The sequence below is a fragment of the Haliotis cracherodii genome, unplaced genomic scaffold (assembly GCF_022045235.1).
Source record: "Haliotis cracherodii isolate W230 unplaced genomic scaffold, xgHalCrac1.p SCAF_10, whole genome shotgun sequence".
Taxonomy (NCBI): Eukaryota; Metazoa; Mollusca; class Gastropoda; order Lepetellida; family Haliotidae; genus Haliotis; species Haliotis cracherodii.
The window spans coordinates 6,644,166-6,671,889 of NW_027266265.1; the positions used below are offsets into that span (position 1 = coordinate 6,644,166).

General features: G+C 44.7%; 1 protein-coding gene across 1 annotated transcript; it reads left to right on the top strand.

Annotated features, from left to right (window-relative positions):
• The first annotated feature begins 114 nt into the window (after positions 1-114).
• Positions 115-27,724, top strand: LOC139454006 (copine-3-like). The gene is made up of 15 exons (XM_071235478.1): positions 115-231; positions 1,117-1,292; positions 1,791-1,970; positions 2,919-2,993; positions 4,352-4,432; positions 4,587-4,670; positions 5,123-5,212; positions 6,037-6,132; positions 10,396-10,482; positions 13,909-13,968; positions 14,737-14,870; positions 16,484-16,590; positions 23,037-23,179; positions 24,599-24,835; positions 25,808-27,724. Exons 2-15 carry the CDS (start codon positions 1,131-1,133, stop codon positions 25,940-25,942), a joined length of 1,671 nt encoding a protein of 556 aa, XP_071091579.1. The 5' UTR covers positions 115-231; positions 1,117-1,130; the 3' UTR covers positions 25,943-27,724.

A 27,724-nucleotide genomic window follows, 5' to 3' on the forward strand; every position in this document is an offset into this window, starting at 1 on the left:
TATGGAGCTTGTACAAAATATCGAGCAAGAACTGGTTTCATAACTGATGCACGAAATCAGGTGAGCTCTTCTGTAGACAGAAGCCCAGTCATATGCATTAGGAACCCAGTCTAAATACCGTCGTCTGTGCAAGTGCGACAGCGCTACACCCAACAGGAAATAGTGCAATTTCCTTGTTTTCCCAAATTTTCCTGTGCCGGCATAGTCGTCCTACGTGACACGAATTCGGAGGTGAATATTTTTCTTTAATCGCGCAGTTATTATGTTGAAATCAGACTCTACTATCGCTACTATGGCCTAACTATTTGGGGCCCTATTTTGAAATTACAAGGAACATGCTCAACTGAAACCCTGAGGCTGGGGAAAGACCGATTGTAAACAAGCTGGTAGTGGTAAGGGAGTGTCACTGTCAGTTTTTACTGTAGGCCTCTAGATCAATGGCTTGCCAGCGACCACTCTGATGGTAATCAGCGATATATGGATTGTTAGTAGGGCTGGGACGAGCCCAAGTTTACTACCCGGGTACCCAACCCTCCATTGCCCACCCCAAACCGGGTACCAGCTGTAGGTCACAAGAGAACGGTACAACATGTCCGATTAGGAATAGTTTGACTTCTAGTGTAACCATAGAGTTCTACATAATTTTTGTCATTAAACAATATATCACGTGACTAACCACGGGTCTGGGTAGTCCTGTGGGTACCAGAGTCGTACTCAGTACCGACCCGAGTACCCGAGTTCCCCGCCCTAATTGTCAGCCCTTCATTATGATTCATTTGAAAAGTATATTGATAGTAACAGGCTAAATGTACATAAGGTACAGCAGTAGACCTTTTTGTACATTCATTTCCCCGATAATGAGAGAGAATATGGTTTAACGCCGCTTTTAGCAATATCACGGCGGGGGACACCAAAAATGGGCTTCACACATTGTACCCACATCGGGAATTGAACCCGGGTCTTTGGCATTACGAGGAAATGCTTTAACCACTAGGCTACACAATGACCTGTGTCACATTGGGTTTTACTCTCACAATTTGCTAACTGTGTCATTATAAAACTGAAATCATTTTCGAAGAGTTATGCCTACCCAACTAACACCCACTTATATTTCAGACAAAGGTTTCACTATGGCTGGCCAGTATCCACCAGTAGGTGGCAGCACCGCAGCTCAGTGCGTCACCAAGGTGGAGCTGAGAGTGGAATGTAAGAACCTGAAGAATAAGGACGTCATGTCCAAGTCGGACCCCTGTGCTGTGATGTTCATGCAGGTTGGCGGCCAGTGGAGGGAGGTAACTCTTCTTTGTTTGGTTGGTTAAGAAATAATCGACAAGTGGGAGTTTTTAATTTCTTATATGTTTTGCCCGTATTTTAATAATTATGACTCCCTCAGTAGAGTCCCACCTCAGCAATGTTGGAAAAGTCCATTTCGTGCACAGGTGGGTATTTCCCGCATATTCTCGCAGTCCTCTCTTTGATTACCTGTACCTTTTTTGCCAAATGCTAACTGTCATATCTCTCCCACTTTTGGATGTGATTGTTCAGCCATTGCGTTTATTTGTGTTGCCCAGGTACGTCTATGGGGAACATCATCATAATATGGCCGAAATATTGCCGATGTGACGTTAAATATTAACTCACTCACTCACTATAGAGCCAGAAAAAGTACATATGGGTCCAGATGCAGTGTATTAGGTGATAAAAACTGATATAGCTGCCTAACTATTAAAAAGTAAATACTTAAAAAAAGCTTCAGTGTTAAAGACTTCAATAATGGTATTTACTTACAGCTGGCGAGAACGGAGAATGTGCAGAACTGCTTGGATCCAGTGTTTGTCACCCCCTTGAAGGTCGACTACTACTTCGAGCAAGTACAGAAGGTGAAGGTCGCTGTGTACGATGTTGACAACAAGTCCCATACCCTTGAAGATGATGACTTCTTGGGCCAGATTGAGTGTACGCTGGGCCAGGTAAAGATTATTCAACATTAGTTGAGTTAGAAAATTTGTCCGAATATTAATCATTTATATGTAACCAAGCTGAGTCGCCAATGATTGCTGTCATTTAACCTTCAAACTGAAATGCTTTTTTTCTTGATTCTTGAAGTAACAGCAAGGGGCTGTGGGGTAGCCTAGTGGTTAAAGCGTTTGCTTGTCAAGGCGAAGACCCGGGTTCGATTCCCGACATGGGTACAATGTGTGAAGCCCATTTCTGATGTCCTCTACCGTGAAATTGCTGGAATATTGCTGAAAGCGGCGTAAAAACATACTCTCTCACTCACTCTTGATTCTTGAAGTAACAGTGAGTGCTATTCACTTTCAGTTACATATGTAGTTAAATTTTGTCTCCGTGTTTGAGTGGATATCTAGAAACACTGATAAGAACACAAGCTGGCTAGGAGATATGATAAAAACTGGATATTTCTAACAACAATAACTCTAGGGTTATGTTTCTGTCAGTTGTTAGATTAATTCAGTTAATTCTGATGACAGAAAGATATGGAAAAGGCAAAAGGCAAGTTGTGTGTTCTGCCAGGTTAATCCCTTGGCTAGTCACCTGTGAAGATCTGGGTTAGAATAGTCTTTAAAACCCATGCTGGCTGTAAGAGGCGACTATGTTTGTCATGACAGTAATGGGATCGGGTGGTCAGGCTCCGTGACTTGGTTCATGCATGTGATCGTATCACAGTTGCATAGATCCATGCTCATGATGTCAATCACTGTATTGTCTGGTCCAGACTATATAGCTGGAATATTGCTCAGTGAGGCTTTAAACAACGACAAACAAACATCGGTTTTTGATCTCCAGTATGAATACACAGAGCACTGGTAAATAATGAGAGGGGAGGTCACCACCGCCATGTTGTGTATTGGTGGAATATTGTTGAAGTCTATGAACTCACTCACCCACTGTTTCAGCTTGTGTCCCAGACCCCCTACATCACGGCGCTGCTGGACAAAAAGGGGGGCAAGATGGGGAATAGTGCCATCACAGTAAGTCTCCTCCTAGGCATGGGGCGGTGGGGTAGCCTAGACCATAGATAAGAGCACATACATGTATCGTGATACCGGACACCGGACCCTAATTCTAGCTGTACTATTATGAATTACAGCATGTCATTGGCACTTTGAAACAAGGAATTTCAAACCTAGTTTCCCAAACCAGACAAATGTCGTTTGTCTTAAGAGTTGTCATTACAGAGGAAATGCCATTCATTTAGGGGCAGGGACAAGTCCAAATTTACTACCCGGGTACCCACCCCACTATTACCAGACCCTACCCGGGTACCCGCTGTAGGTCTCAAGAGGTGGGTACAAACTGCCGAAGGGGAAAAGTTTGACCTTAGCTCTGGTAAAATGTGTTTAGATACATGTATGAAACGATCTGATGTATACACTGAAGTTTTTTTTTTATTCAAACATATAAAAGTCAGAAAGAATGGGCGTAGTAGTCAGGAAGAACTGCAAACATTAGTGGCTTGTAGTTTAAACATAGAGTTTTAGATACTTTTTGTCATTGAACAAGATACCATGTGAATAATCACGGGTCTGGGTAGTCCTGTGGGTACCCGGGTTCTACTCAACCTGTGTACCCGAGTTACCCCTCCCAGCCCTGCATTCATTATAATGTTAGTTGTAGACAAGGCTCTTTTATCTGGTGTGAGGCTGTAGCACTACTAGCCATCTTCCCGAGGCAAGGGAGTTAACTGACAATAAAAGTCCTGTATCCACCCTTGCCGAACTAGGCTGGTATTATGGAGTTACATGGACTAACAAGTCGAAATCCGGTTCGTCAACTGTAATGCAGATTTCGGTCGATTGCAGGATTTGCAAAACATGTGCACTGCCAGCTCATTGTCAGCAGATATTTTCTTAATCTTTTCATGGTTTTAATCAAGGTGCTCACGTGATTTGATGAATTTCGCGATGTAAGACCCGTTTTATTACAATATATATCTTGATTATCGATCAGATCGACCGACCGGGCGCCACCATTTTGTGTGAAGCTAACGCAAGTGATACGAGAGGTGGAATTTGATTGGTCCAAAGGGACAAAGGGACAAAACTGGTAATAGCCACTAGTGGCGCTACAATCGAGCCCAGTAATTCCAGTCTCGTTCGGCAAGGGTGGAAACTGGACTTTTAAAGTCAGTTAACTCTCTTGCCTCGGGAAGATGCCACTAGCAGGCTTGTTCAATGTATTTCATTAAGCTGAAGGTAACACTGGAAATGAGTTTAAGGGAATTCTATGAAAGGGTTAGGGTACTTCCAAACATGTTTTTAGTTAATTATCAGGGCCTGAGTGTTGCTATGGTTACCAGGACATGATGTTGTTGTATGTTTGTTCCCAGGTGAAGTCGGAGGAAATGAAGGCTGGTTCGGACAAGGAATCAGTCATTTTTGATTTCAAAGCCTCCAAACTCGACAACAAGGTTAGTTTAATCAATTTTGGAATAAAAGAGCTGCAGTTTGTAGTAAGTCATTGAAGAACAGATTATTTTTAACTGTTGTTTATATGTTTTCAACTTGTTAGAAACTGTTGCTATACTTGTAGTTCTTGAAAGTGTTGATTTTTTGTTTGTTTAGGACACATTTGGGAAATCGGATCCATATTTGGAGATTCTCAAGAAAGTCCCCGATGGCACATGGCAGGTAGTTCACAGAACAGAGGTAAGTACTGGAATGTCAAATCTTACCTAATAGAATTAACACTGATTGCTTCCATGCGGGTAGGGAATACCTATGTACTATACCATGTAGTAAATTTTGGGGACGGTTGTCTAAAAACATCAAGAAACACCCACGATGATCCTTCTGACAAGTTGTCACAATGTTATATGGTACAATGATATGAGATGAAGTCCAAGTTTATGCATACAATAACATAAACTTGATAATCTTATGGTTAAGTCACTATCAGATTGATAGGTAAGAAATGATTATTCCTTATCTATATATAATATAAACTAATTCACTCGATAATAAATGTGATTGTGAAATTGTTTGAAAAATTACCCGTGATCTGTGAAAAGGTGGGCTGAATTACCCGTGAACAGTTATTGGGCAAAGGTAGTCCCTCTTCGATGTCTTTGTGGCAGATATTATACAGCTGACGTTTGCAGGTCGTGAAGAATACGTTGAACCCCAACTGGAGGCAGTTCACTGTGTCGGTGTACTCTCTTTGTGGCGGAGACCGAGACCGGGAACTCAAGGTAACCATGGATACTCCCTTATTTGAACTGAGAGCTGAAGTAACATGATTCTGAGATCGCATGGTTGTTGGAAGTAATGGCAAGATAAGGCGCCAGGGTAGTCTATTCAGAGCTCCAGATAAGCTTTTGGTGTTGTGGGTATTTTACCCATGCATTTTAAAATCATTGGGTATCGGTAATTCTATCTGGGTATTTAAATTTCTGTTACCCACTAGTTTTTACACATGTGGGTATTTAAGTTAAATATTTAAAAACACTATTCATCTAGTCCCTGCAAACTGGTGGTGTGTGGGTTTGAGAGCTTGATAGGACTCAAACATACCAAGAAACTGCTGATTTGCTAATCGAATACGCAGGGTTACTTCACAATATTTTGATGATACACACAAGTTTTAATTTTTGTAGCGTATCTGTAATGTTCGTTGCGTATTTGATATGCTTGGATTTTATTTTACTGCATATTTCTGCATTTCTGATGCATATTTTATGCAGATACGCAGCTTATCTGGAGCTCTGCTATTGCCACTCCTTTGACATATCTACAACATAAAAACTTGTATCACAACTTTAGTTTGTTTAATTGTGAATTCTGTGGAAACTCCCCAGAGGGATTCTTACTCTGGATAGGTCTGAAGCACTTCTTGGAAGAGCTGTCCGTGATGGATGCAGTGGTCACCTGGCTGATTGTGTGTCATCCCGCAGGGACATCCCTGGTCATGCCAGACCCGGACATGATTATCTCCAGGTATAGCTGTGAAATGGCTGACTGCAGGACTAAACGTTCACTGTCGTCTGGTGTATGATACTCTCACGGGATGTTGCAGATTGACGTGTATGACTGGGACAGTGATGGATCACATGACCTGATCGGGGGATTCACCACCTCCCTCAATGACCTGTTGAAAGCTCAGAAACAAGAGGTAAGGCTTATCTCCCTTGACAAACGATGATTGAAGTATCATCCTGCAGCCACTCATCTTCACGAGGCAAGGGAGTTAACTGACTATTAAAGTAAAGTCTCATACTTTGCCGAACTATTACCAGATTACTGGGCTTGATCATAGTGCCACCAGCGGCTAATACAAGTGATAGCCCTTCTATGTCCCTCCTATTGATCAATAAGATTCCACCTCTCATATCACGTGCATTTGCTTCAAGCAAAATGGCGGGGCCCAGTCAAGATGATCTGACCGAAAATCAGGATCTATATTGTGATAAAACGAGTCTTACATCGCGAAGTGCGTTAAATCACGTGAGGACCTTTATTAAAAACCGGGCAAGATTTGAAAAATATCTATTGACAACGAGTTGGTGGTGCAAATGCTTTGCAAATCCTGCAATTGACTGAAATCTACATAACAGTTAACGAACCGGATTTCGATTTTGATTGGACTATGTATAGACATGTTAGTCCAGCCAAAATGTAACTCCATAATACTAGCCTAGTTCGGCAAGGGAAACTGGACTTTTATAGCCAGTTAACTCACTTGCCCAGGGAAGATGCCCTTGCAGAATTAGGCTGCAATTATGCAGATATATTTTGGCTGGACTATATCGAGTCTATGCATAGTCCTATAAAAATCGCTAAACAAAATCGACAACCGGTTCGTAAACAATATGGATTTCAACGTGCAGATTTTGTGAGACTGCAGAATTTGCTTAAGATGTGTACTGTCAACTGGGCGTCGACAGATATTATCCAAATCTTTTCATGTTTTTATTCAAGATGCTCACGTGATGTGATGCACTTCGCGATGTAAGACCCGTTTTATAACAATATAGATCTGATCAAAAGGAGGGGCACAGAAGGGACATAACTCGTAATAGTCACTGGTGGCGCTACGATCGAGCCCAGAAATTTCAGCCAGCAAGGGTGGAAACTGGACTTTTACAGTCAGTTAACTCCCTAGGCTTGGGAAGATGATTGCCAAAACCTTTAATGGAGAAAACAAAGTAATTTAGAGTGAAGATGTATTTATCTCAATCGATCGTGTCTCTTGTTAAAGAATATATTGTTGTTTTCAGCGGTATTACAATGTGTACCTACACTTTCATTGAGGGACCCAAGGTTTATTGACTGATGTACTTACACCTTCATTGAGGGGCCTCAAGGTTTATTGACTGATGTACTTACACCTTCATTGAGGGACCCAAGGTGTATTGACTGATGTACTTACACCTTCATTGAAGGACCTCAAGGTATATTGACTGATGTACTTACACCTTCATTGAGGGAACCAAGGTGTATTGACTGATGTACTTACACCTTCATTGAAGGACCTCAAGGTATATTGACTGATGTACTTACACCTTCAATGAGGGGCCTCAAGGTGTATTGACTGATGTACTTACACCTTCAATGAGGGGCCTCAAGTCGTATTGACTGATGTACTTACACCTTCATTGAGGGACCCAAGGTGTATTGACTGATGTACTTACACCTTCAATGAGGGACCTCAAGGTTTATTGACTGATGTACTTACACCTTCAATGAGGGGCCTCAAGGTGTATTGACTGATGTACTTACACCTTCATTGAGGGACCTCAAGGTTTATTGACTGATGTACTTACACCTTCAATGAGGGGCCTCAAGGTGTATTGACTGATGTACTTACACCTTCATTGAAGGACCTCAAGGTATATTGACTGATGTACTTACACCTTCATTGAGGGGCCTCAAGGTTTATTGACTGATGTACTTACACCTTCAATGAGGGGCCTCAAGGTGTATTGACTGATGTACTTACACCTTCATTGAAGGACCTCAAGGTATATTGACTGATGTACTTACACCTTCAATGAGGGGCCTCAAGGTTTATTGACTGATGTACTTACACCTTCAATGAGGGGCCTCAAGGTTTATTGACTGATGTACTTACACCTTCAATGAGGGGCCTCAAGGTATATTGACTGATGTACTTACACCTTCATTGAGGGGCCTCAAGGTTTATTGACTGATGTACTTACACCTTCAATGAGGGGCCTCAAGGTGTATTGACTGATGTACTTACACCTTCATTGAAGGACCTCAAGGTATATTGACTGATGTACTTACACCTTCATTGAGGGGCCTCAAGGTGTATTGACTGATGTACTTACACCTTCATTGAGGGACCTCAAGGTGTATTGACTGATGTACCTACACCTTCAATGAGGGACCCAAGGTGTATTGACTGACGTACCTACACCTTCAATGAGGGACCCAAGGTGTATTGACTGACGTACCTACACCTTCATTGAGGGGCCTCAAGTCGTATTGACTGATGTACCTACACCTTCATTGAGGGACCCAAGGTGTATTGACTGATGTACTTACACCTTCATTGAGGGACCTCAAGTCGTATTGACTGATGTACCTACACCTTCATTGAGGGACCCAAGGTGTATTGACTGATGTACTTACACCTTTAATGAGGGACCTCAAGGTGTATTGACTGATGTACTTACACCTTCATTGAGGGACCTCAAGTCGTATTGACTGATGTACCTACACCTTCAATGAGGGACCTCAAGTCGTATTGACTGATGTACTTACACCTTCATTGAGGGACCCAAGGTGTATTGACTGATGTACTTACACCTTCAATGAGGGACCTCAAGTCGTATTGACTGATGTACCTACACCTTCATTGAGGGACCCAAGGTGTATTGACTGATGTACTTACACCTTCAATGAGGGGCCTCAAGGTGTATTGACTGATGTACTTACACCTTCATTGAGGGACCCAAGGTGTATTGACTGATGTACGTACACCTTCATTGAGGGGCCTCAAGGTGTATTGACTGATGTACTTACACCTTCATTGAGGGGCCTCAAGTCGTATTGACTGATGTACCTACACCTTCATTGAGGGGCCTCAAGGTGTATTGACTGATGTACCTACACCTTCATTGAGGGGCCTCAAGGTGTATTGACTGATGTACCTACACCTTCATTGAGGGGCCTCAAGGTGTATTGACTGATGTACTTACACTTTCATTGATGGGCCTCAAGGAGTATTGACTGATGTACCTACACCTTCATTGAGGGACCCAAGGTGTATTGACTGATGTACTTACACCTTCATTGAGGGGCCTCAAGGTGTATTGACTGATGTACTTACACCTTCAATGAGGGGCCTCAAGGTGTATTGACTGATGTACGTACACCTTCATTGAGGGGCCTTAAGGTATATTGACTGATGTACTTACACCTTCATTGAGGGGCCTCAAGGTGTATTGACTGATGTACTTACACCTTCATTGAGGGACATCAAGGTGTATTGACTGATGTACGTACACCTTCATTGAGGGGCCTCAAGGTGTATTGACTGATGTACTTACGCCTTCATTGAGGGACCTCAAGGTGTATTGACTGATGTACTTACACCTTCATTGAGGGGCCTCAAGGTGTATTGACTGATGTACCTACACCTTCATTGAAGGACCTCAAGGTGTATTGACTGATATACCTACACCTTCATTGAGGGGCCTCAAGGTGTATTGACTGATGTACGTACACCTTCATTGAGGGGCCTCAAGGTGTATTGACTGATGTACCTACGCCTTCATTGAGGGACCTCAAGGTGTATTGACTGATGTACGTACACCTTCATTGAGGGACCCAAGGTGTATTGACTGATGTACTTACACCTTCATTGAGGGGCCTCAAGGTGTATTGACTGATGTACCTACACCTTCATTGAGGGACCTCAAGGTGTATTGACTGATATACCTACACCTTCATAGAGGGGCCTCAAGGTGTATTGACTGATGTACTTACACCTTCATTGAGGGACCTCAAAGTGTATTGACTGATGTACGTACACCTTCATTAAGGGACCTCAAAGTGTATTGACTGATGTACGTACACCTTCATTGAGGGGCCTCAAGGTGTATTGACTGATGTACCTACGCCTTCATTGAGGGACCTCAAGGTGTATTGACTGATGTACCTACACCTTCATTGAGGGGCCTCAAGGTGTATTGACTGATGTACTTACACCTTCATTGAGGGACCTCAAGGTGTATTGACCGATGTACCTACACCTTCATTGAGGGGCCTCAAGGTGTATTGACTGATGTACCTACACCTTCATTGAGGGACCCAAGGTGTATTGACTGATGTACTTACACCTTCATTGAGGGACCTCAAGGAGTACCGGCCAGTATGTACTTGTACTGTTATTTGTGTGTGTTGACAGACGTCATGGCCGTGCATCAACCCAAAGAAGAAGGCCAAGAAGAAGAACTACACCAACTCGGGCATCGTGCTGCTGTCATCGATACGGGTGAGTCAAACAAACAAGCATCTATATGGGTGAGACACAGGAGTCATACAAACAAACATCTATACGGGTGAGACACAGGAGTCATACAAACAAACATCAATATGGGTGAGACACAGGAGTCATACAAACAAACATCTATACGGGTGAGACACAGGAGTCATACAAACAAACATCTATATGGGTGAGACACAGGAGTCATACTAACAAACATCTATATGGGAGAGACACAGGAGTCATACAAACAAACATCTATACGGGTGAGACACAGGAGTCATACAAACAAACATCTATACGGGTGAGACACAGGAGTCATACTAACAAACATCTATATGGGTGAGACACAGGAGTCATACAAACAAAGATCTATATGGGTGAGACACAGAAGTCATACAAACAAACATCAATATGGGTGAGACACAGGAGTCATACTAACAAACATCTATATGGGTGAGACACAGGAGTCATACAAACAAAGATCTATATGGGTGAGACACAGGAGTCATACAAAAAAAGATCTATATGGGTGAGACACAGGAGTCATACTAACAAACATCTATATGGGTGAGACACAGGAGTCATACTAACAAACATCTATATGGGAGAGACACAGGAGTCATACAAACAAACATCTATACGGGTGAGACACAGGAGTCATACTAACAAACATCTATATGGGTGAGACACAGGAGTCATACAAACAAACATCTATACGGGTGAGACACAGGAGTCATACAAACAAACATCAATATGGGTGAGACACAGGAGTCATACAAACAAACATCTATACGGGTGAGACACAGGAGTCATACAAACAAACATCTATATGGGTGAGACACAGGAGTCATACTAACAAACATCTATATGGGAGAGACACAGGAGTCATACAAACAAACATCTATACGGGTGAGACACAGGAGTCATACAAACAAACATCTATACGGGTGAGACACAGGAGTCATACTAACAAACATCTATATGGGTGAGACACAGGAGTCATACAAACAAAGATCTATATGGGTGAGACACAGAAGTCATACAAACAAACATCAATATGGGTGAGACACAGGAGTCATACTAACAAACATCTATATGGGTGAGACACAGGAGTCATACAAACAAAGATCTATATGGGTGAGACACAGGAGTCATACAAAAAAAGATCTATATGGGTGAGACACAGGAGTCATACTAACAAACATCTATATGGGTGAGACACAGGAGTCATACTAACAAACATCTATATGGGAGAGACACAGGAGTCATACAAACAAACATCTATACGGGTGAGACACAGGAGTCATACTAACAAACATCTATATGGGTGAGACACAGGAGTCATACAAACAAACATCTATATGGGTGAGACACAGGAGTCATACAAACAAACATCTATATGGGTGAGACACAGGAGTCATACTAACAAACATCTATATGGGAGAGACACAGGAGTCATACAAACAAACATCTATACGGGTGAGACACAGGAGTCATACTAACAAACATCTATATGGGTGAGACACAGGAGTCATACAAACAAAGATCTATATGGGTGAGATACAGGAGTCATACAAACAAAGATCTATATGGGTGAGACACAGAAGTCATACAAACAAACATCAATATGGGTGAGACACAGGAGTCATACAAACAAACATCTATATGGGTGAGACACAGGAGTCATACAAACAAAGATCTATATGGGTGAGACACAGAAGTCATACAAACAAACATCTATACGGGTGAGACACAGGAGTCATACAAACAAACATCTATATGGGGGAGACACAGGAGTCATACTAACAAACATCTATATGGGTGAGACACAGGAGTCATACTAACAAACATCTATATGGGTGAGTCACAGGAGTCATACTAACAAAAATCTATATGGAGGAGACACAGGAGTCATACTAACAAACATCTATATGGGTGAGACACAGGAGTCATACAAACAAACATCTATATGGGTGAGACACAGGAATCATACAAACAAACATCTATATGGGGGAGACACAGGAGTCATACTAACAAACATCTATATGGGTGAGACACAGGAGTCATACAAACAAACATCTATATGGGTGAGACACAGGAGTCATACAAACAAACATCTATATGGGTGAGTCACAGGAGTCATACTAACAAACATCTATATGGAGGAGACACAGGAGTCATACTAACAAACATCTATATGGGTGAGACACAGGAGTCATACAAACAAACATCTATATGGGTGAGACACAGGAGTCATACAAACAAACATCTATATGGGTGAGACACATGAGTCATACTAACAAACATCAATATGGAGGAGACACAGGAGTCATACTAACAAACATCTATATGGGTGAGTCACAGGAGTCATACTAACAAACATCTATATGGAGGAGACACAGGAGTCATACAAACAAACATCTATATGGAGGAGACACAGGAGTCATACAAACGAACATCTATATGGAGGAGACACAGGAGTCATACTAACAAACATCTATATGGAGGAGACACAGGAGTCATACTAACAAACATCTATATGGGTGAGACACAGGAGTCATACAAACAAACATCTATATGGGTGAGACACAGGAGTCATACAAACAAACATCTATATGGGTGAGACACAGAAGTCATACAAACAAACATCTATATGGGTGAGACACAGGAGTCATACAAACAAACATCTATATGGGTGAGACACAGGAGTCATACAAACAAACATCTATATGGGAGAGACACAGGAGTCATACAAACAAACATCTATATGGGTGAGACACAGGAGTCCGGATTTCTATGACGTCATTGATGATTTATTCAGTCTGGTGGTCAGACTCAGTGACTTGGTTGATTGTGTGTTATCCCAGACAGTGTGTGACATTCATAATATCAATCGTTCCTCGTTCTACTGAGTGATCTTAGTGCTAACTTGATCGTAACACCCATTCTATACACTGACTTACAACAATCCTAGCGCTAAGATCACTTTGTTCAAGTGGTCCCTGGACCTCATTCTGCTAAGCAATCTTAGTGCTAACTTAATCGTAACACCCATTCTGTGACACTGACTTACAACAATCCTAGCGCTAAGATCACTTTGTGCAAGTGGGCCCTGGACCTCGTTCTACTGAGTGATCTTAGTGCTAACTTGATCGTAACACCCATTCTATACACTGACTTACAACAATCCTAGCGCTAAGATCACTTTGTGCAAGTGGTCCCTGGACCTCGTTCTACTGAGTGATCTTAGTGCTAACTTGATCGTAACACCCATTCTATACACTGACTTATGACAGTCGTAGCACTAAGACTCGATTACCTACATGTTGCCATCTTATAGCTGAAACAACCAACAACAAACAAATGAGACTGTAGATGATGCTGAACCACCATGAGAAGATGTTTCAGTCCGACACTTATCTTGTGTTTCAGATACTGACGGATTACTCCTTCCTCGACTTCATCATGGGTGGCACACAGATCAACCTCACTGTGAGTAGGTCTTCAGACAACACTATCAGAGATAGGTGGGTCACACCTCTCTGACTGTCGAGCAGGAGACACTTGCTATTAACAGGGTTTGGGATCAGAGACAGGCATCTTATCCAGAATGATGCAGAATCAAGAGACTCTCATAAAAAATTATTCAATTTGAGATGACCGCCTCCGTGGTCTAGTGGTAGAGAGTCCACCCGGAGCGCGGAAGGTCCGGGGTTCGATCCCCGTCCGCGTTATACCAAAAGAGTTAAAAGATGGTACTTGTTGTTACCCTGTCTGGCGCTCGGCATTAAGGGGCTCAAACAAGGACCGGTCGGCTCTGAGTCAGTATACTGTGTCTGAGTGGGGTATTCATGTTAAACTGCGGCATGGTATCTCAGTGGGCTAGCACTATAAATTGGCATCAGTCCGGACTAGTACAAGCAGCCACACACACACAGATACATGTGCATGCACGTCACTATATAAGTGCAATAATCTTGGACGTGACGTTAAACCCAATTTCACCTCACCTCAATTTGAGATTCAAAGAGCTGAGTAAAATTATATTTGCTCTGAAACTTTGATGATTGGCTGTGTTTGTGAACATTCACATTGTGAAACAAAAAATATGGCCAGCTTTCTATCATGTCCTGCCAGTGATTGCTTACAAAACACACAGTTGTGTGGAGTGATGAGGTCAGCTTGTAGGTCATGGAGTTTATACAGGACTGAGTTTGTTGTGGATGTTGTCTGTGTTCCTTCACTGTGTGTTCTGTGTAGGTTGGCGTGGACTTCACAGCATCAAACGGCGACCCTCGTCAGCCCAACTCACTCCACTACCTCAACCCCAACCAGCCTACAGAGTATGCACAGGCCATCCAGGCCGTGGGCAACGTGGTGCAGGACTACGACAGGTAACACCTGGGACGTTGATCTTGTATGGAGTATTGGTTCGACTGTTTTACTGTTTTATTGGCCCATGAGGATTCTGGATTAGAACTGATACAGCAATATGCCTGCTGTACAGATTGACAGACTCAGTAACTTTTTGATTATATGTCATCATGTCACTACTGTATGTGATGTTGCTCATAATATCAATCACTTGTTTGTCTGCTGCGGGACTTAAAAGTCCAGTTTCCACCCTTGCCAAACTAGGCTGGAATTTCTGGGCTTGATAGTAGCGCAACCTGTGGCAATAACGAGTTATGTCCCAATTATGCCTCTCCTATGTACCAATGAGATTCCACCTCTCGTATCACTTGCATTTGCATCAAACAAAATGGCGGTGCCCAGTCAAGATGATCTGATAATCAAGATCTATTTTGTGATAAAACGGGTCTTACATAGCGAAGTGCATCAAATCATGTGAGCACCTTGATTAAAAACATGAAAAGATTTAGAAAATATCTGTTGACAATGAGTTGGCGGTGCACATGCTTTGCAAAGCCTGCAATCGACCAAAATATGCATGACAGTTTACGAACTGGATTTAGCATGTTTAGATTTCATTGCACAATTTTGATTGGACTATGCATAGACATGTTAGTCCAGCCAAAATGTAACTCCATAATACTAGCCTAGTTCGGCAAGGGTGGAAACTGGACTTTCATAGTCAGGTAACTCCCTTGCCTCGGGAAGATGGTAACTCCCTTGCCTCGGGAAGATGGTAACTCCCTTGCCTCGGGAAGATGGTAACTCCCTTGCTTCGGGAAGATGGTAACTCCCTTGTCTCGGGAAGATGGTAACTCCCTTGCCTCGGGAAGATGGTAACTCCCTTGCCTCGGGAAGATGGTAACTCCCTTGCCTCGGGAAGATGGTAACTCCCTTGCTTCGGGAAGATGGTAACTCCCTTGTCTCGGGAAGATGGTAACTCCCTTGCCTCGGGAAGATGTCTGTTACCAGGCAGTGATGAAGTTGCTGGATTAAACTCGAAAACTGTTTGGTTTGGTTTCCTGATATTATGCAGCCAATAGTGATTCCTGGCAGGAGAGTGGAGTTCCCATGATTGTCATCGTGGTTATAAAGCTGACTGAAAGCAGCAAATCGGGTGTATAATGTACATGTTCATGGTGTGTCACGTCCAGGATGGTGACTGGTGGTAGGCTACACTGTGTTAGTGTTAACTTTGATGACAATAGTAGAAATAGAAACTTGTATGCAGATGTCACTACCAGTCACTGACTCTTTCAGGGGCACGGGTAGCCCAGTCACCTAAGGTGCATTACTTGGACACTCCAGAAACCTATGATTGTGGGTTCAAATCCTAGTTAGCCCTGATTGTGTTTCTAGGTTTGTCAGCACCATACCTGTGCTCTGGGTTTCACCGAAGTAGTAAATGTTTGAGACCTGCATCACTTCGGGCTTTCATCCCACATTAAGCTGACATGCCGTGATATAACTGGAACACTGTTAAAAGCGGCATTAAACCCAACTCACTCACTCCTTCACAATGTCTAACAGTGCCTGAACATGTTTTTCCTTGTCTGGAGTGTTGTTTTGGAACACTGTGATATTCTTCTTTCAGCGACAAACTGTTTCCAGCTTTGGGGTTTGGAGCCCAGATTCCTCCCAACATGGAGGTGTCCTTTGAGTTCGCCATGAACTTCAACTCCCAAAATCCATTTTGTTCAGGTTTGAATGAATCAATTGGCTTATGTTTTCCTTCATTGTTATAGTAAGCTGACAGTATTTACCATGTACACAGACCATGTATAATTACATTAAGTAATACGTTACCACTGTTATACCGAGGCTGTTGTCTCCCACAACTGCTGCTATAGCGAAATCTACCACAGAGATCTCAATTACCTCATGCAGCACGTGCGTAGCCACCTAGCTGCCATGTGACACCCTTCACTCTTGTATCTTCGCTTGCTCTAGCAAGACGTACAATAAACTGCTCAAGTGTTCCTGTTTCTCCGACCATTCGGTGATATTTATTACTGTTTATTCTCTCTAATAAACTGTGCTTTTACGGGGCGTTTGCTGTAACTACGCTTGGAAATATTTTTCCCGCCAAAAGGAAATATTTTTCCCGCCCTTTTTTTCTATATACTTGCGGGGTGTCTCGTATGCACGTTGCGTCTTACGTTCCCCTGTTCTAGTATGTCTTGGGTTTTTTACATCACTTATTCCTCTATATGTTATATGTGTATGTTCTATATTCCCATTGCGCGTTTATTTTCTTGTGAAAATACTCGTTTGTGACTATTTGTGGTGCGTGTGTTGTAACCATGTTTTGCTCTTTGTTCATAGTACAAACAAAATGTCTGACATGGATGTTTCGCCGTCCTCCACCCCCTCTACCCCCGCAACCAGGAGCTGCGGGGTGTGCCGCAAGCGAGCGCTACCGGCTGTATGTGCAGTCCGTTTCCACCCCTGTGGTGGCCGGCTCGTCCGGTCGGGGTCCCCTTGCAGGTACCACCACCACGGCTGCGGCGGATCCCTTGGCGGCCCGTGGGCTGTCTGGGGATTCCGTCGCTGCATTACTTGCATAACTTGTGGACTCCAAGCTGGCGGCCTTATCTCAGGATAGGCCGCTGGCTGTTCCGTCCCCGGCCACTTTGGTGGCCGCGGGATCGGACGCGGGGTCCACCGGTACGGCGGCGGCTCCCGTGGTCACCGGTCCTTCCCCCGAACCGTTGCTCCCGCTATCGGTTAAGGACCGCGTGGCCATGGTTTATGACCTCTTTGAGGACATGCCCCGGCCGGTACCGCGGGGAATCCACGACTGTGGGTTCCTCCGAGGTATACGATGAGTCTTCCGACATGGCTTTCCCCGCATCAACCTTGCTGCGCGGTATCAAGCCTTCCTTGGAGAACGCCTTCGCGGCGGCCTCCGGTCGGGGTCTCCCGTTGCCTCCGACGTCGTGGAGAAAGGGTTTATTCCCGGTACATGACCTTGCCTTTCCCGAGGCTGGTCCTACCGCGGAGGCCCATGTTGAGCGGTTGGGTGTCCGTGCCCCACCGGCTGCTACGGTAACGCAAGCTACCTTGCACCAGCTGGACGCCCTCGCTCGGCACTCCATGTCTCACGGAGACACTTACTTGGCTGCAGCGGCCAGTCTGGTCGAAGGTTCTCCCACGGACCGTGACCAGCGCATTTACAACTGCCTGCTCAGTTTAAATGCTTCCCTGGAGTACGTTGCCGAGGACTCTCGGCACACACTTGCTCTTGTTGGGTCCCTGCATAGGCGCCTGGGTGCCGCTCCTAACCGGAGCGCGCCCCAGGCTGCTGCGGCCGGTAGGTCTAAGGGGTCGGGTTCTTCTTCCTCTGGGAAGTAGCCCCGCCCTGAGGGCTCCGGTATGGGCAATCAGCTGCCCTTTCGCGGGAAGACGGGGAACTGGGGGAAGCCCAAGTCGTCTAAGGACGGCAAGGGCCCCTCCAGGTGACTCTCATTGGAGGGGTTCGTATGCCGACAGCGCCAACTTCGGTTGGCCCTAAGGCGAACCCGAGTCACTTGGCCCTGAACAGTTGCGCCTGCCGCAGCCTGTCAGGCCCCCCTTTCCTTCCCCAGTGGGAGCCAGACTCCAGACTTACTGGGAGAATTGGGAACAAGTGTTCGACGACCCGTGGGTGGTCAACAAGATTCGGTACGGCTATCGGCTCGATCTCAAAGCGAATCCGCCGCTCACAGTTGCCCCGTCGGCAGGTTTCTATTCGGAAACCGATCTTCCCTTCCTCGCCGATGCCATCGGCAGGTTGGTGGAGAAGAGGGCAGTTCGGGAGTTAGCTCTACCAGAAATAACACGGGGGTTTTACTCCAGGATATTTCTAGTTCCCAAGAAGGACAGTGCCGAACTCAGAATGATTCACAACTTGAAATCATTCAACGAGTTCTACCTGCGCAAGCCGCCCAAGTTCAGAATGTTGAGCTTGGCGGACCTGAAAGCACTGATCATGCCGGCCGACTGGCTCGCTTCGATCGACCTGAAGGATGCTTATCTGCATGTTCCGATTCACCCGGATCATCACAAGTATCTCAGGTTTGTCTTTCAAGGCAGGCACTACGAATGGGTTGTACTCCCATTCGGTCTTTCATCCGCTCCCTGGCTGTTCACCCGGTTAACCACCCCCATAGTGGGGTTCCTCCACCGGAGGGGTGTCCGGTACTTCGCGTACCTGGATGACTCGCTAGTAGCAAATCGAATGACGGACACCCTGTCACGCCATCTCGTTTTCGCACGTCGGCTCTTGGAGCAATTGGGGTGGATTGTCAATCTCCCCAAGAGCGAGTTAACCCCCTCTCAGAACTTGCAGTTCATCGGAGGTTGGTTCAACACGGTGTCCCATCGCCTCTTTGTCCCCCCAGACCGGTGGCACAAACTTAAGCCGATGATTGCCAAAGTCTTAGCGGTGCAACAGACTGTTCACTTTTGGGAACAGCTGTTAGGGCTACTTGTATCAGCCCAGGCCTGCACCGAACGGGGTCGGCTCCAACTCCGCCCGCTGCAACGGTTTTTAATCCAGTTGTTAGCTATGGAGGTGAACAGTCCGACCGTCGCCCTCCCGGATCGGCTCCGACCGCATCTGGAGTGGTGGACGGTCCCTTACAATGTCGTATCAGGAGTCTCTATGCGGCCCTGCCGGGCCACGTTGAACCTGTATACAGACGCCTCTCTAGTGGGCTGGGGCGCCCATCTAGAGGGGGAGGTGAGCTCGGGGCTGTGGTGCGTAGACGAACTAGGTCTTCACATCAATTGTCTCGAGTTCAAGGCAGTGATCAACGCAGTCAATCACTGGAAGCATCGTCTCGTCGACGCCCGGCTCATGCTGGCGACAGACAACACGACGGTAGTGTCCTATGTGAACAAACTGGGGGGAACCCACAGTCACTCGCTACTCGATCTCACGTTCGAGTTTTACGCTCTGGTGGACAGTGTCCCGTGCCAGATACGCGCCCGTCACATCCCAGGTGTGCGGAACGTACTGGCCGACGCTCTATCGAGGCCTCAGGATCCGAGCCCCACAGAGTGGATGCTGAACCCAGTAGTGTTTCAGTGGCTGTGCGAACGTTTGGGTCGTCCGATGGTCGACCTGTTCGCAACGCGGTTCAACAATCAACTCCCGTTGTTTGTATCACCAGTCCCGGACCCGAGGGCCATCGATCACGATGCTCTCGCGTTAGACGGGCTTGGACGCTTATGCTTATCCGCCGACAGCGTTGATACCACACATTCTAAGCCGGCTCCGAGGAGTTCGCTGTCGAATGTTACTGATCGCGCCCATGTGGCCGAACAGATCGTGGTACTCCGACTTGCTGACCCAGGTCACGCAGTCGCCACTTCCACTGCCTGTGAGACCGGATCTCTTGATCCACCCTCACACCCGTCAGCTTCATCCAAACGCAGGGCAGTTCAATCTGCACGCGTGGATGTTGTCACCGAGCGTCTGAGGAGTAAAGTTTTTTTCTCGCCGGGCGTCTCGGGCATACGTTAGTATGCATCGTGATTCTACCCAGAAGGTGTATAATGCGCGTTGGGTTATTTTCACGAAGTGGTGTTGTAAACATCACATTCATTCGCCAGATAAAGTATCTGTGCAGGATATTGCTCGTTTCATGTCTCACTTGCGAGAGACCCGGAAACTCTCCGGGGGTTCCATTGCCAACTATGTGTCGTCCGTTGCTACGGTACGGGACGTTGCTATGGGTACCAGTCTCTCCATAGAGCCGGTGATACGGGGTATTATCAAGGGTTTCAAACAGCACGATCTAAAGAAGGGCCGCCTTCGGGCACCGGCCTGGGATCTTTCCCTAGTGTTGCAATCACTTACGGAAGCTCCGTATGAACCCTTGCATAGTGCTTCGTTCCGGCATGTGACTTGGAAAACAGCATTTCTCCTCTCCTTTGCCACAGCGGCACGTGTATCCGAAATTCATGCACTCGATGTCGCCAAGGTACGATTCGATAAGGGTGACGAAGGAGCGGTCCGCCTGGGCCTGCTCATGGGCTTCGTCGCCGAGAATCGGGCAAACGGAGAGAGAATTCACTGTAAGATCGCTCAGAGAAATCTTACATCCTGCTGATACTGAGGACAGAGCGCTGTGTCCGGTTAGGGCCCTTAAGTATTATCTTAAGGCTTCGAATGAACGTAGACAAGGGCGTGACCGTCTGTTCATATCGTGTAACCCTAATCGCACGGTTGACATAACTCGCAACTCGATTGCGTTGTGGCTTCGTTCTGCCGTGGGTTCAGGAGTTGGGGTCCCGCAAACCAGCGCACTCACACCACAGGTGAGGGCGGCTTTTTGTGTGCTTTGTCCTTATTTGTATTTTGACAATTATGTATTTAATTGTCTGTCGTGTATCCCAACCTTGTGATGCATGCTTACAAATACTGGAATTAGGTCACGCGCCTAATGCATACTTTAAGTAGGCTTGCTCTGGGATATACGGTCTGAATGAAATTAATTTCCCTCTTTTCGACTGTTTAACCTGATCTAAGATTAAGCTCACGCGGATACAGTGTTCTCATCCGCTGCGGCGATGAAATACCTATACAGTGGGGCCGTTTGGAGTCACCAATCGTTTTGGCAATGACGATTGAGCCTTACGGTATGCGCTTGACAGTGCTTTGGTATTCCTATAGGGTAACGCCTAGCTAGGTGCATGCGCATCGAGTGCTTCCGCCTTGGTGTTTACTTCCGCTGGTCGGAAGGAACGCTAGCAGTCAGGATTCGGGTTGTAGGTGCTCCCCACCGCCTACTGTGGTAGTCAGCCTCGGTATAACAGTGGTAACGTATTACTTAATGTAATTTGTAGAATTTTCCTATTCGGAATATTCTATAAGTAATACGTTACCACTGGGCTGCTGCCCGCCCGTCCGTCCCCCGAGCACTTGCTCTCGCAAGAGACAAGAGTGAAGGGTGTCACATGGCAGCTAGGTGGCTACGCACGTGCTGCATGAGGTAATTGAGATCTCTGTGGTAGATTTCGCTATAGCAGCAGTTGTGGGAGACAACAGCCTCGGTATAACAGTGGTAACGTATTACTTATAGAATATTCCGAATAGGAAAATTCTACAAAATTGTTGCAAATATTTCCCCCAAGGTAAATATGTAGACAGTGATAACAGGATGTGATAGCTTCGATGTATCCTTTCTTCAGAAGTCCCACATGTTATAGGATGTCATAAATAGGACCGCCCCTGTGGTGTAGTAAATAGAGCATTTCCCGGAGAGCGGAAAGTCGATGGTTGATCGCCTGGCATTTCATATCAAAAGACGTTAAGTATAATGTTGTGTTACATTATTTGAAGTATTACAATGTTTCTATTAAAGTAATTGCACAATCTTTTCATGAATAAACTATAAAAACAAGGAGATTCAGAGCTACAGATAAGCAGCGTATTTGCTTAAAATACCCCCCAAAATATTCAAAACCCAATTACTTTCAATTAACTTGCATACAGAAATGCATGCATTAAATAAAAAAGTCAAACAGCTTGCGTAAATACCCAATGAAGCTTTTTCAGCATGCGTTCAAAGCAGCTAATTTCCGAAGCACATTTACAAGCTCATTTACTTTCCAAGCCAAGTCAAATAAAAAACTCAAATGTATGAAAACAGCTTGCGTAAATACCCAATGAAGCTTTTTCAGTATGCGTACAAAGCAGCTAATTTCCGAAACACATTTACGAGCTTATTTACTCTCCGAGTCAAGCCTATATATTAAGAACACTTATATACATCTAAAACAATATTTCATTATTTTAAATCTTGAGATCACTAATTTGGGGAAATACCCAATAGAGTGATGAATAGATGAGTGAAAAAATATTGGTTACCCAATGAAAAATGTAATAACCCAAATAAAATAGAAATCCGAGAGTAAAAACTCAATTGCCCAAAAGGTTATCTGGAGCTCTGAGATGCATACATATGCCCCCTAAATAGGGATGTATTTTAGGTGTGAGAGAGTAGTGATGTCGGCCACTGTGGGGAATTGTTGATTTTTATTCACAAACTTTTTCTTAACATACCACATGCTAAACATTTGGGAAATCAATATTTCTGCCATGAGACTTTATAGACTTCATAGACAGTATGATGATTGTGCTGTTGCCATGGTTGCAGGAATCCCTGGGGTGCTACAGGCATACTACAACTGTGTGCAGAACGTGAGGCTGTACGGCCCCACGAACGCTGCTCCCATCATCCACCATGTTGCCCGGTTCGCTGCCTCAGCTCAGCAGGAGGAGGCCACCAAGGGAGCCTCTGTAAGTCACTGCTCTACCGTATCATGGGAGGCCAGCTAGTGAGCCTCTGTAAGTCACCGCTCTACTCTGTCATGGGAGGCCACCTAGGGAGCCTCTGTAAGTCACTACTCTACCGTGTCATGGGAGGCCACCTAGGGAGCCTCTGTAAGTCACTGCTCTACCCTGTCATGGGAGGCCATCTAGGGAGCCTCTGTAAGTCACTGCTCTACTCTGTCGTAGGAGGCCACCTAGGGAGCCTCTATAAGTCACTGCTCTACCGTATCATGGGAGGCCAGCTAGTGAGCCTCTGTAAGTCACCGCTCTACTCTGTCATGGGAGGCCACCTAGGGAGCCTCTGTAAGTCACTACTCTACCGTGTCATGGGAGGCCAGCTAGTGAGCCTCTGTAAGTCACTGCTCTACTCTGTCATGGGAGGCCACCTAGGGAGCCACTGTAAGTCACTACTCTACCGTGTCATGGGAGGCCACCTAGGGAGCCTCTGTAAGTCACTGCTCTACCCTGTCATGGGAGGCCATCTAGGGAGCCTCTGTAAGTCACTGCTCTACTCTGTCGTAGGAGGCCACCTAGGGAGCCTCTGTAAGTCACTGCTCTACTCTGTCATCTCCGTGGTCTGGTGGTAGAGCTTCGCCCAGAGAGCAGAAGGTCTGGGTTTCGATCCCCAGCCTCGTACAAAAATGGTACTTGTTGTTACCCTGTCTGGCGCTAGGCATTAAGGGGCTAAAACAAGGACTGGTTGGCTTGGAGTTGGTATACTGTGTCTGAGTGGGGTATTCATGTTAAACTGCGGCATGGTATCTAACACTATAAATCGGCATCAGTCCAGACTAGTACAAGCAGCCACACACACACACACTAACACACACACTAACACACACTCTAACACACACTAACACACATACACTAACACACACACTAATCTTAGACGCGACGTTAAACCCAATTTCATCTAACCAAGGCAAAATAAATAACAGTTATGTTTTCCCTAATTATGAGTAATTACATCAATGGTAAATGCTAATGAAACATTTGTGGACTTTACTATTATCATGGTTTGTGCGGGTGTACACGTGGAGCCATTCTGACTCTTAGCCTTGAAAAGTGATCTTTGCCTTGTAATGGCCTTAAAAAGGCCTTTCTTATTGTGAGTCAAGTATTCTGTGAACCATGTATGACTTCAGGCCATCAGGGTATGAGATATAGCTAGAATGTTTTATTCTCAGTCATAAGAGAATCATCTCTGAAATGGTTTGAATCTGTGCTCACATCGGTTCGTCTGCTCCAGACTTGAACTCACTCTTGTCATGAGATGAAAACCCTCTTCCTAGTAATTTGTGTTGTTCTCCCCAACGGGCAGTTTTATACCAGTCCACTACGTCTTGGTTGATATTTCCCATAATGCAACATACATGTCTTCGTCAGGCTTACTACATCCTGCTGCTGCTGTCTGACGGCGAGATCACAGACATGGGCAAGACAACGGAAGCTGTGGTCCAGGCCTCCAGCCTGCCTATGTCCATCATCATCATCGGCGTGGGCGGGGCCAACTTTGCCGCCATGAACTTCCTGGATGGCGATGATGGCGTACTGATGACGAAATCGGGTCAGAAAGCACGTAGGGACATAGTTCAGTTTGTGGCGTATAGGGACTTCCAGAAAGTAAGTTCAACGGTGTGTTCTAAATATTTTTCTTTCTCATTTCTTGAGTTATTGTCATGTCTTGTGGCATGGTCCTGTTTCTAATCGAATGTTTTCCTTTATTTTGGTAGTATTGGCATGTAGCCCTATGCATGGCAACTGCCTCCCTGGTCTAGTGAATAGTTTCCGCTGGAGAGCGGAAGGTCGGTTGTATCATCCCAAGACATGTCATACCAAAAGACGTTAAGATGGTACTTGTTATTACCCTTCCTGGCTCTCAGCATTAAGTGGCTAAAACAAGAACTGGTCAGCGCGGAGTCAGTATACTGTGTCTGGGTCGGGTAATACCAGCTTTATTGCAGACTAGTGCAAGCAGCCACACACACAAACTCAGACGTCACTAAGTTTGTGCAATTGTCTTGAACACGATGTTAAACTCCATGTCACCTAACCTATGCATGGCATTATGTAACACTGGCTATGATTGCTCAATAATAATTATAAAAGTTTGTTTAACAAGAATTTCATTTCAACCTGTTCCATTTATAATAACCCCATCCAGTACTTACCTGGTGTGACCTTCACCTTGATGCTCTGGGTATTTTTGGTGTCATATATCCAAAATTTCATATAAACCATGGTAACTTTAAATATAATTGGCATGGCTGCATGTCTTTGACAAGTTCCTTCTCTGTAACTTTGTGCTCTTTACAATCTTAAACAACTGAAGAAGTCACTTTGCCTTGTCTTTCATTCCAACCATGGTGGTCGGATAGCCTAGTGGTTAAAGCATTCGCTCGTCATGCCGAAGACCCGGGTTCGATTCCCACCATGGGTACAATGAGTGAAGCCCATTTCTTGTGGTGTCCCCCGCTGTGATGTTGCTGGAAAATTGCTAAAAGCGGCGTAAAACCATACTCACTCACCCCAATTCATTCCAACCAAAAGCAAGTATGCTTAGACTTATTGTATGCTAACGGATCTGTTTCACAGGCCTCAGCGGAGGAGCTGGCTCGCAACGTGTTAGCCGAAGTACCACGGCAGGTCACTGATTACTACAAGATGAGGAACATCCAGCCTCGACCTCGACCTGCAGCAGCAGCAGCAGCAGCGCCACCTACTTCCTGATTGGAAAGACACAGAGTTGTCTCCCATCCCGTCACAGGAACTGTCTAGTCTGTTTCGTGTTGCCGGACATGATAGATTATGATGTAGTGATTTTATAGTAGAGCAAGGGCTGCAGAGGTGAAGGATAAAATGAGTGTGGTTAGTACCATAACCTGCTGCAGTTTATTTTAGTTTGAATCATATATCCAACTTGCAAAAGATATTTTCTGAAACAAATAAAATAAGCAGTTATGTCCTTCTAGTGCTGTCAATTATTTACATGCTTGGGTAAACTGTTTCCATGTTATTGTTATCTTGTTCCATTTTTCACAAACATGCTTCAACTTTTATCAAAAGAGTCTTAGGCAGACTGCCAACTGATGCTTGTTTGTGTTTTGTGGTAGTAGTTGTGTATAGATGATGATGATGATGATGATGATGATGATGATTGTATGTCTGACTCTGTATTGGACAACCACTGCTAATACAATGTGTATCAAGATTTATATATATGATAACATTCAGTCTGCAATGTACATCTAGCATGTCCAGAGATAGGACATTGCTCTGCCTGCTTTTATCCTGATATGAGAGCTGCACCAAATATGCTGGTAATATTTACAAAAATATATTTGTTAAATTACTATATACAATATGTTTCTTTAAATATATGTTTCTTTTGATATTCTGTCCAATATATGCATATCTTGGTTATTATGGCAGGTATATGTAATCAATATTTATGTTGTTATGGCTTATGATCTTTTGGAGTTGCCAAGTCCAGCTGTGGTGATGCGACTAACAGCTGCACATGGCGATGCATTGTGATGCAATGCCACGTCACTCACTCACTCACTTGTTATTATCTTATTCCTTACACGTCTTTATATTTGTTCGCATAGTGTAAATCATGAAACCAATGTATATGGATTTCACTTATATAGTGTGTGTAGCCTGTCATTTCTTGTTGGGGTAGACCATAGCCCCGTGTTCGATTCCCCTCATGGTTAGAATGTGTGAAGGCCATTTATGATGTGGTCCGCCGTTATATTGCTAGAATGTTGCTATAGGCGGCGTAAAATAATACTCACTCACTGTTGTAGGGCAAGGATTAGCAATTGAATAAGGTATGGGTCGTGAATAAACGGATATATTTTAGGGAGGAGTATGAAATAGTGAACACTTAGTGGTGAATATATTAATGTTGTTTGGTTTCCATGACAACAAGGGGGTAGCCTAGTGGGGCCTGGCAGGGGGTAGTCGAATGGGTCTTGTAGTGACTGATCACACTGAACCTTGGTTTGATTCTCCAGATGGGTGCATTGCGTGAAGCCATTCTGAGTTTCCTGACCATTGCTACAAGTGTATTAAACAAACTCAATGCATGACGGCACATCATGGAAGGCAAGGTGGGGGATGTTTACAAAGGTGCAATGTTTCTTGATGTCAGTGTCATTATAAATGTCAGGACGCTGCATCAGTCTAGACATATCTAAATACAAACAGCCGTGTATTGGAGGCAGTGTTGCTGACATGTGCTGTCTCCTTGGGCAAGTGACTTGGGCCTCTGTTCACCCAGTGTATTGGTAGGATGAGATGGTAATGTGACTGTTAACTTTCTAATACAGCTTGGGTTGTATACTGCTCAGGGAGCTGAGAATGAGCCTCGAGTGCACACTGATCCTTTGACTGGGGTTTTAAGCATATTTTGTTATATGAGTCTTACACTTTACAAGCAGATTATTATTATTATTATTATTATTATTATTATTATATCAGCCAGTATTTCACACTGTTTCACTG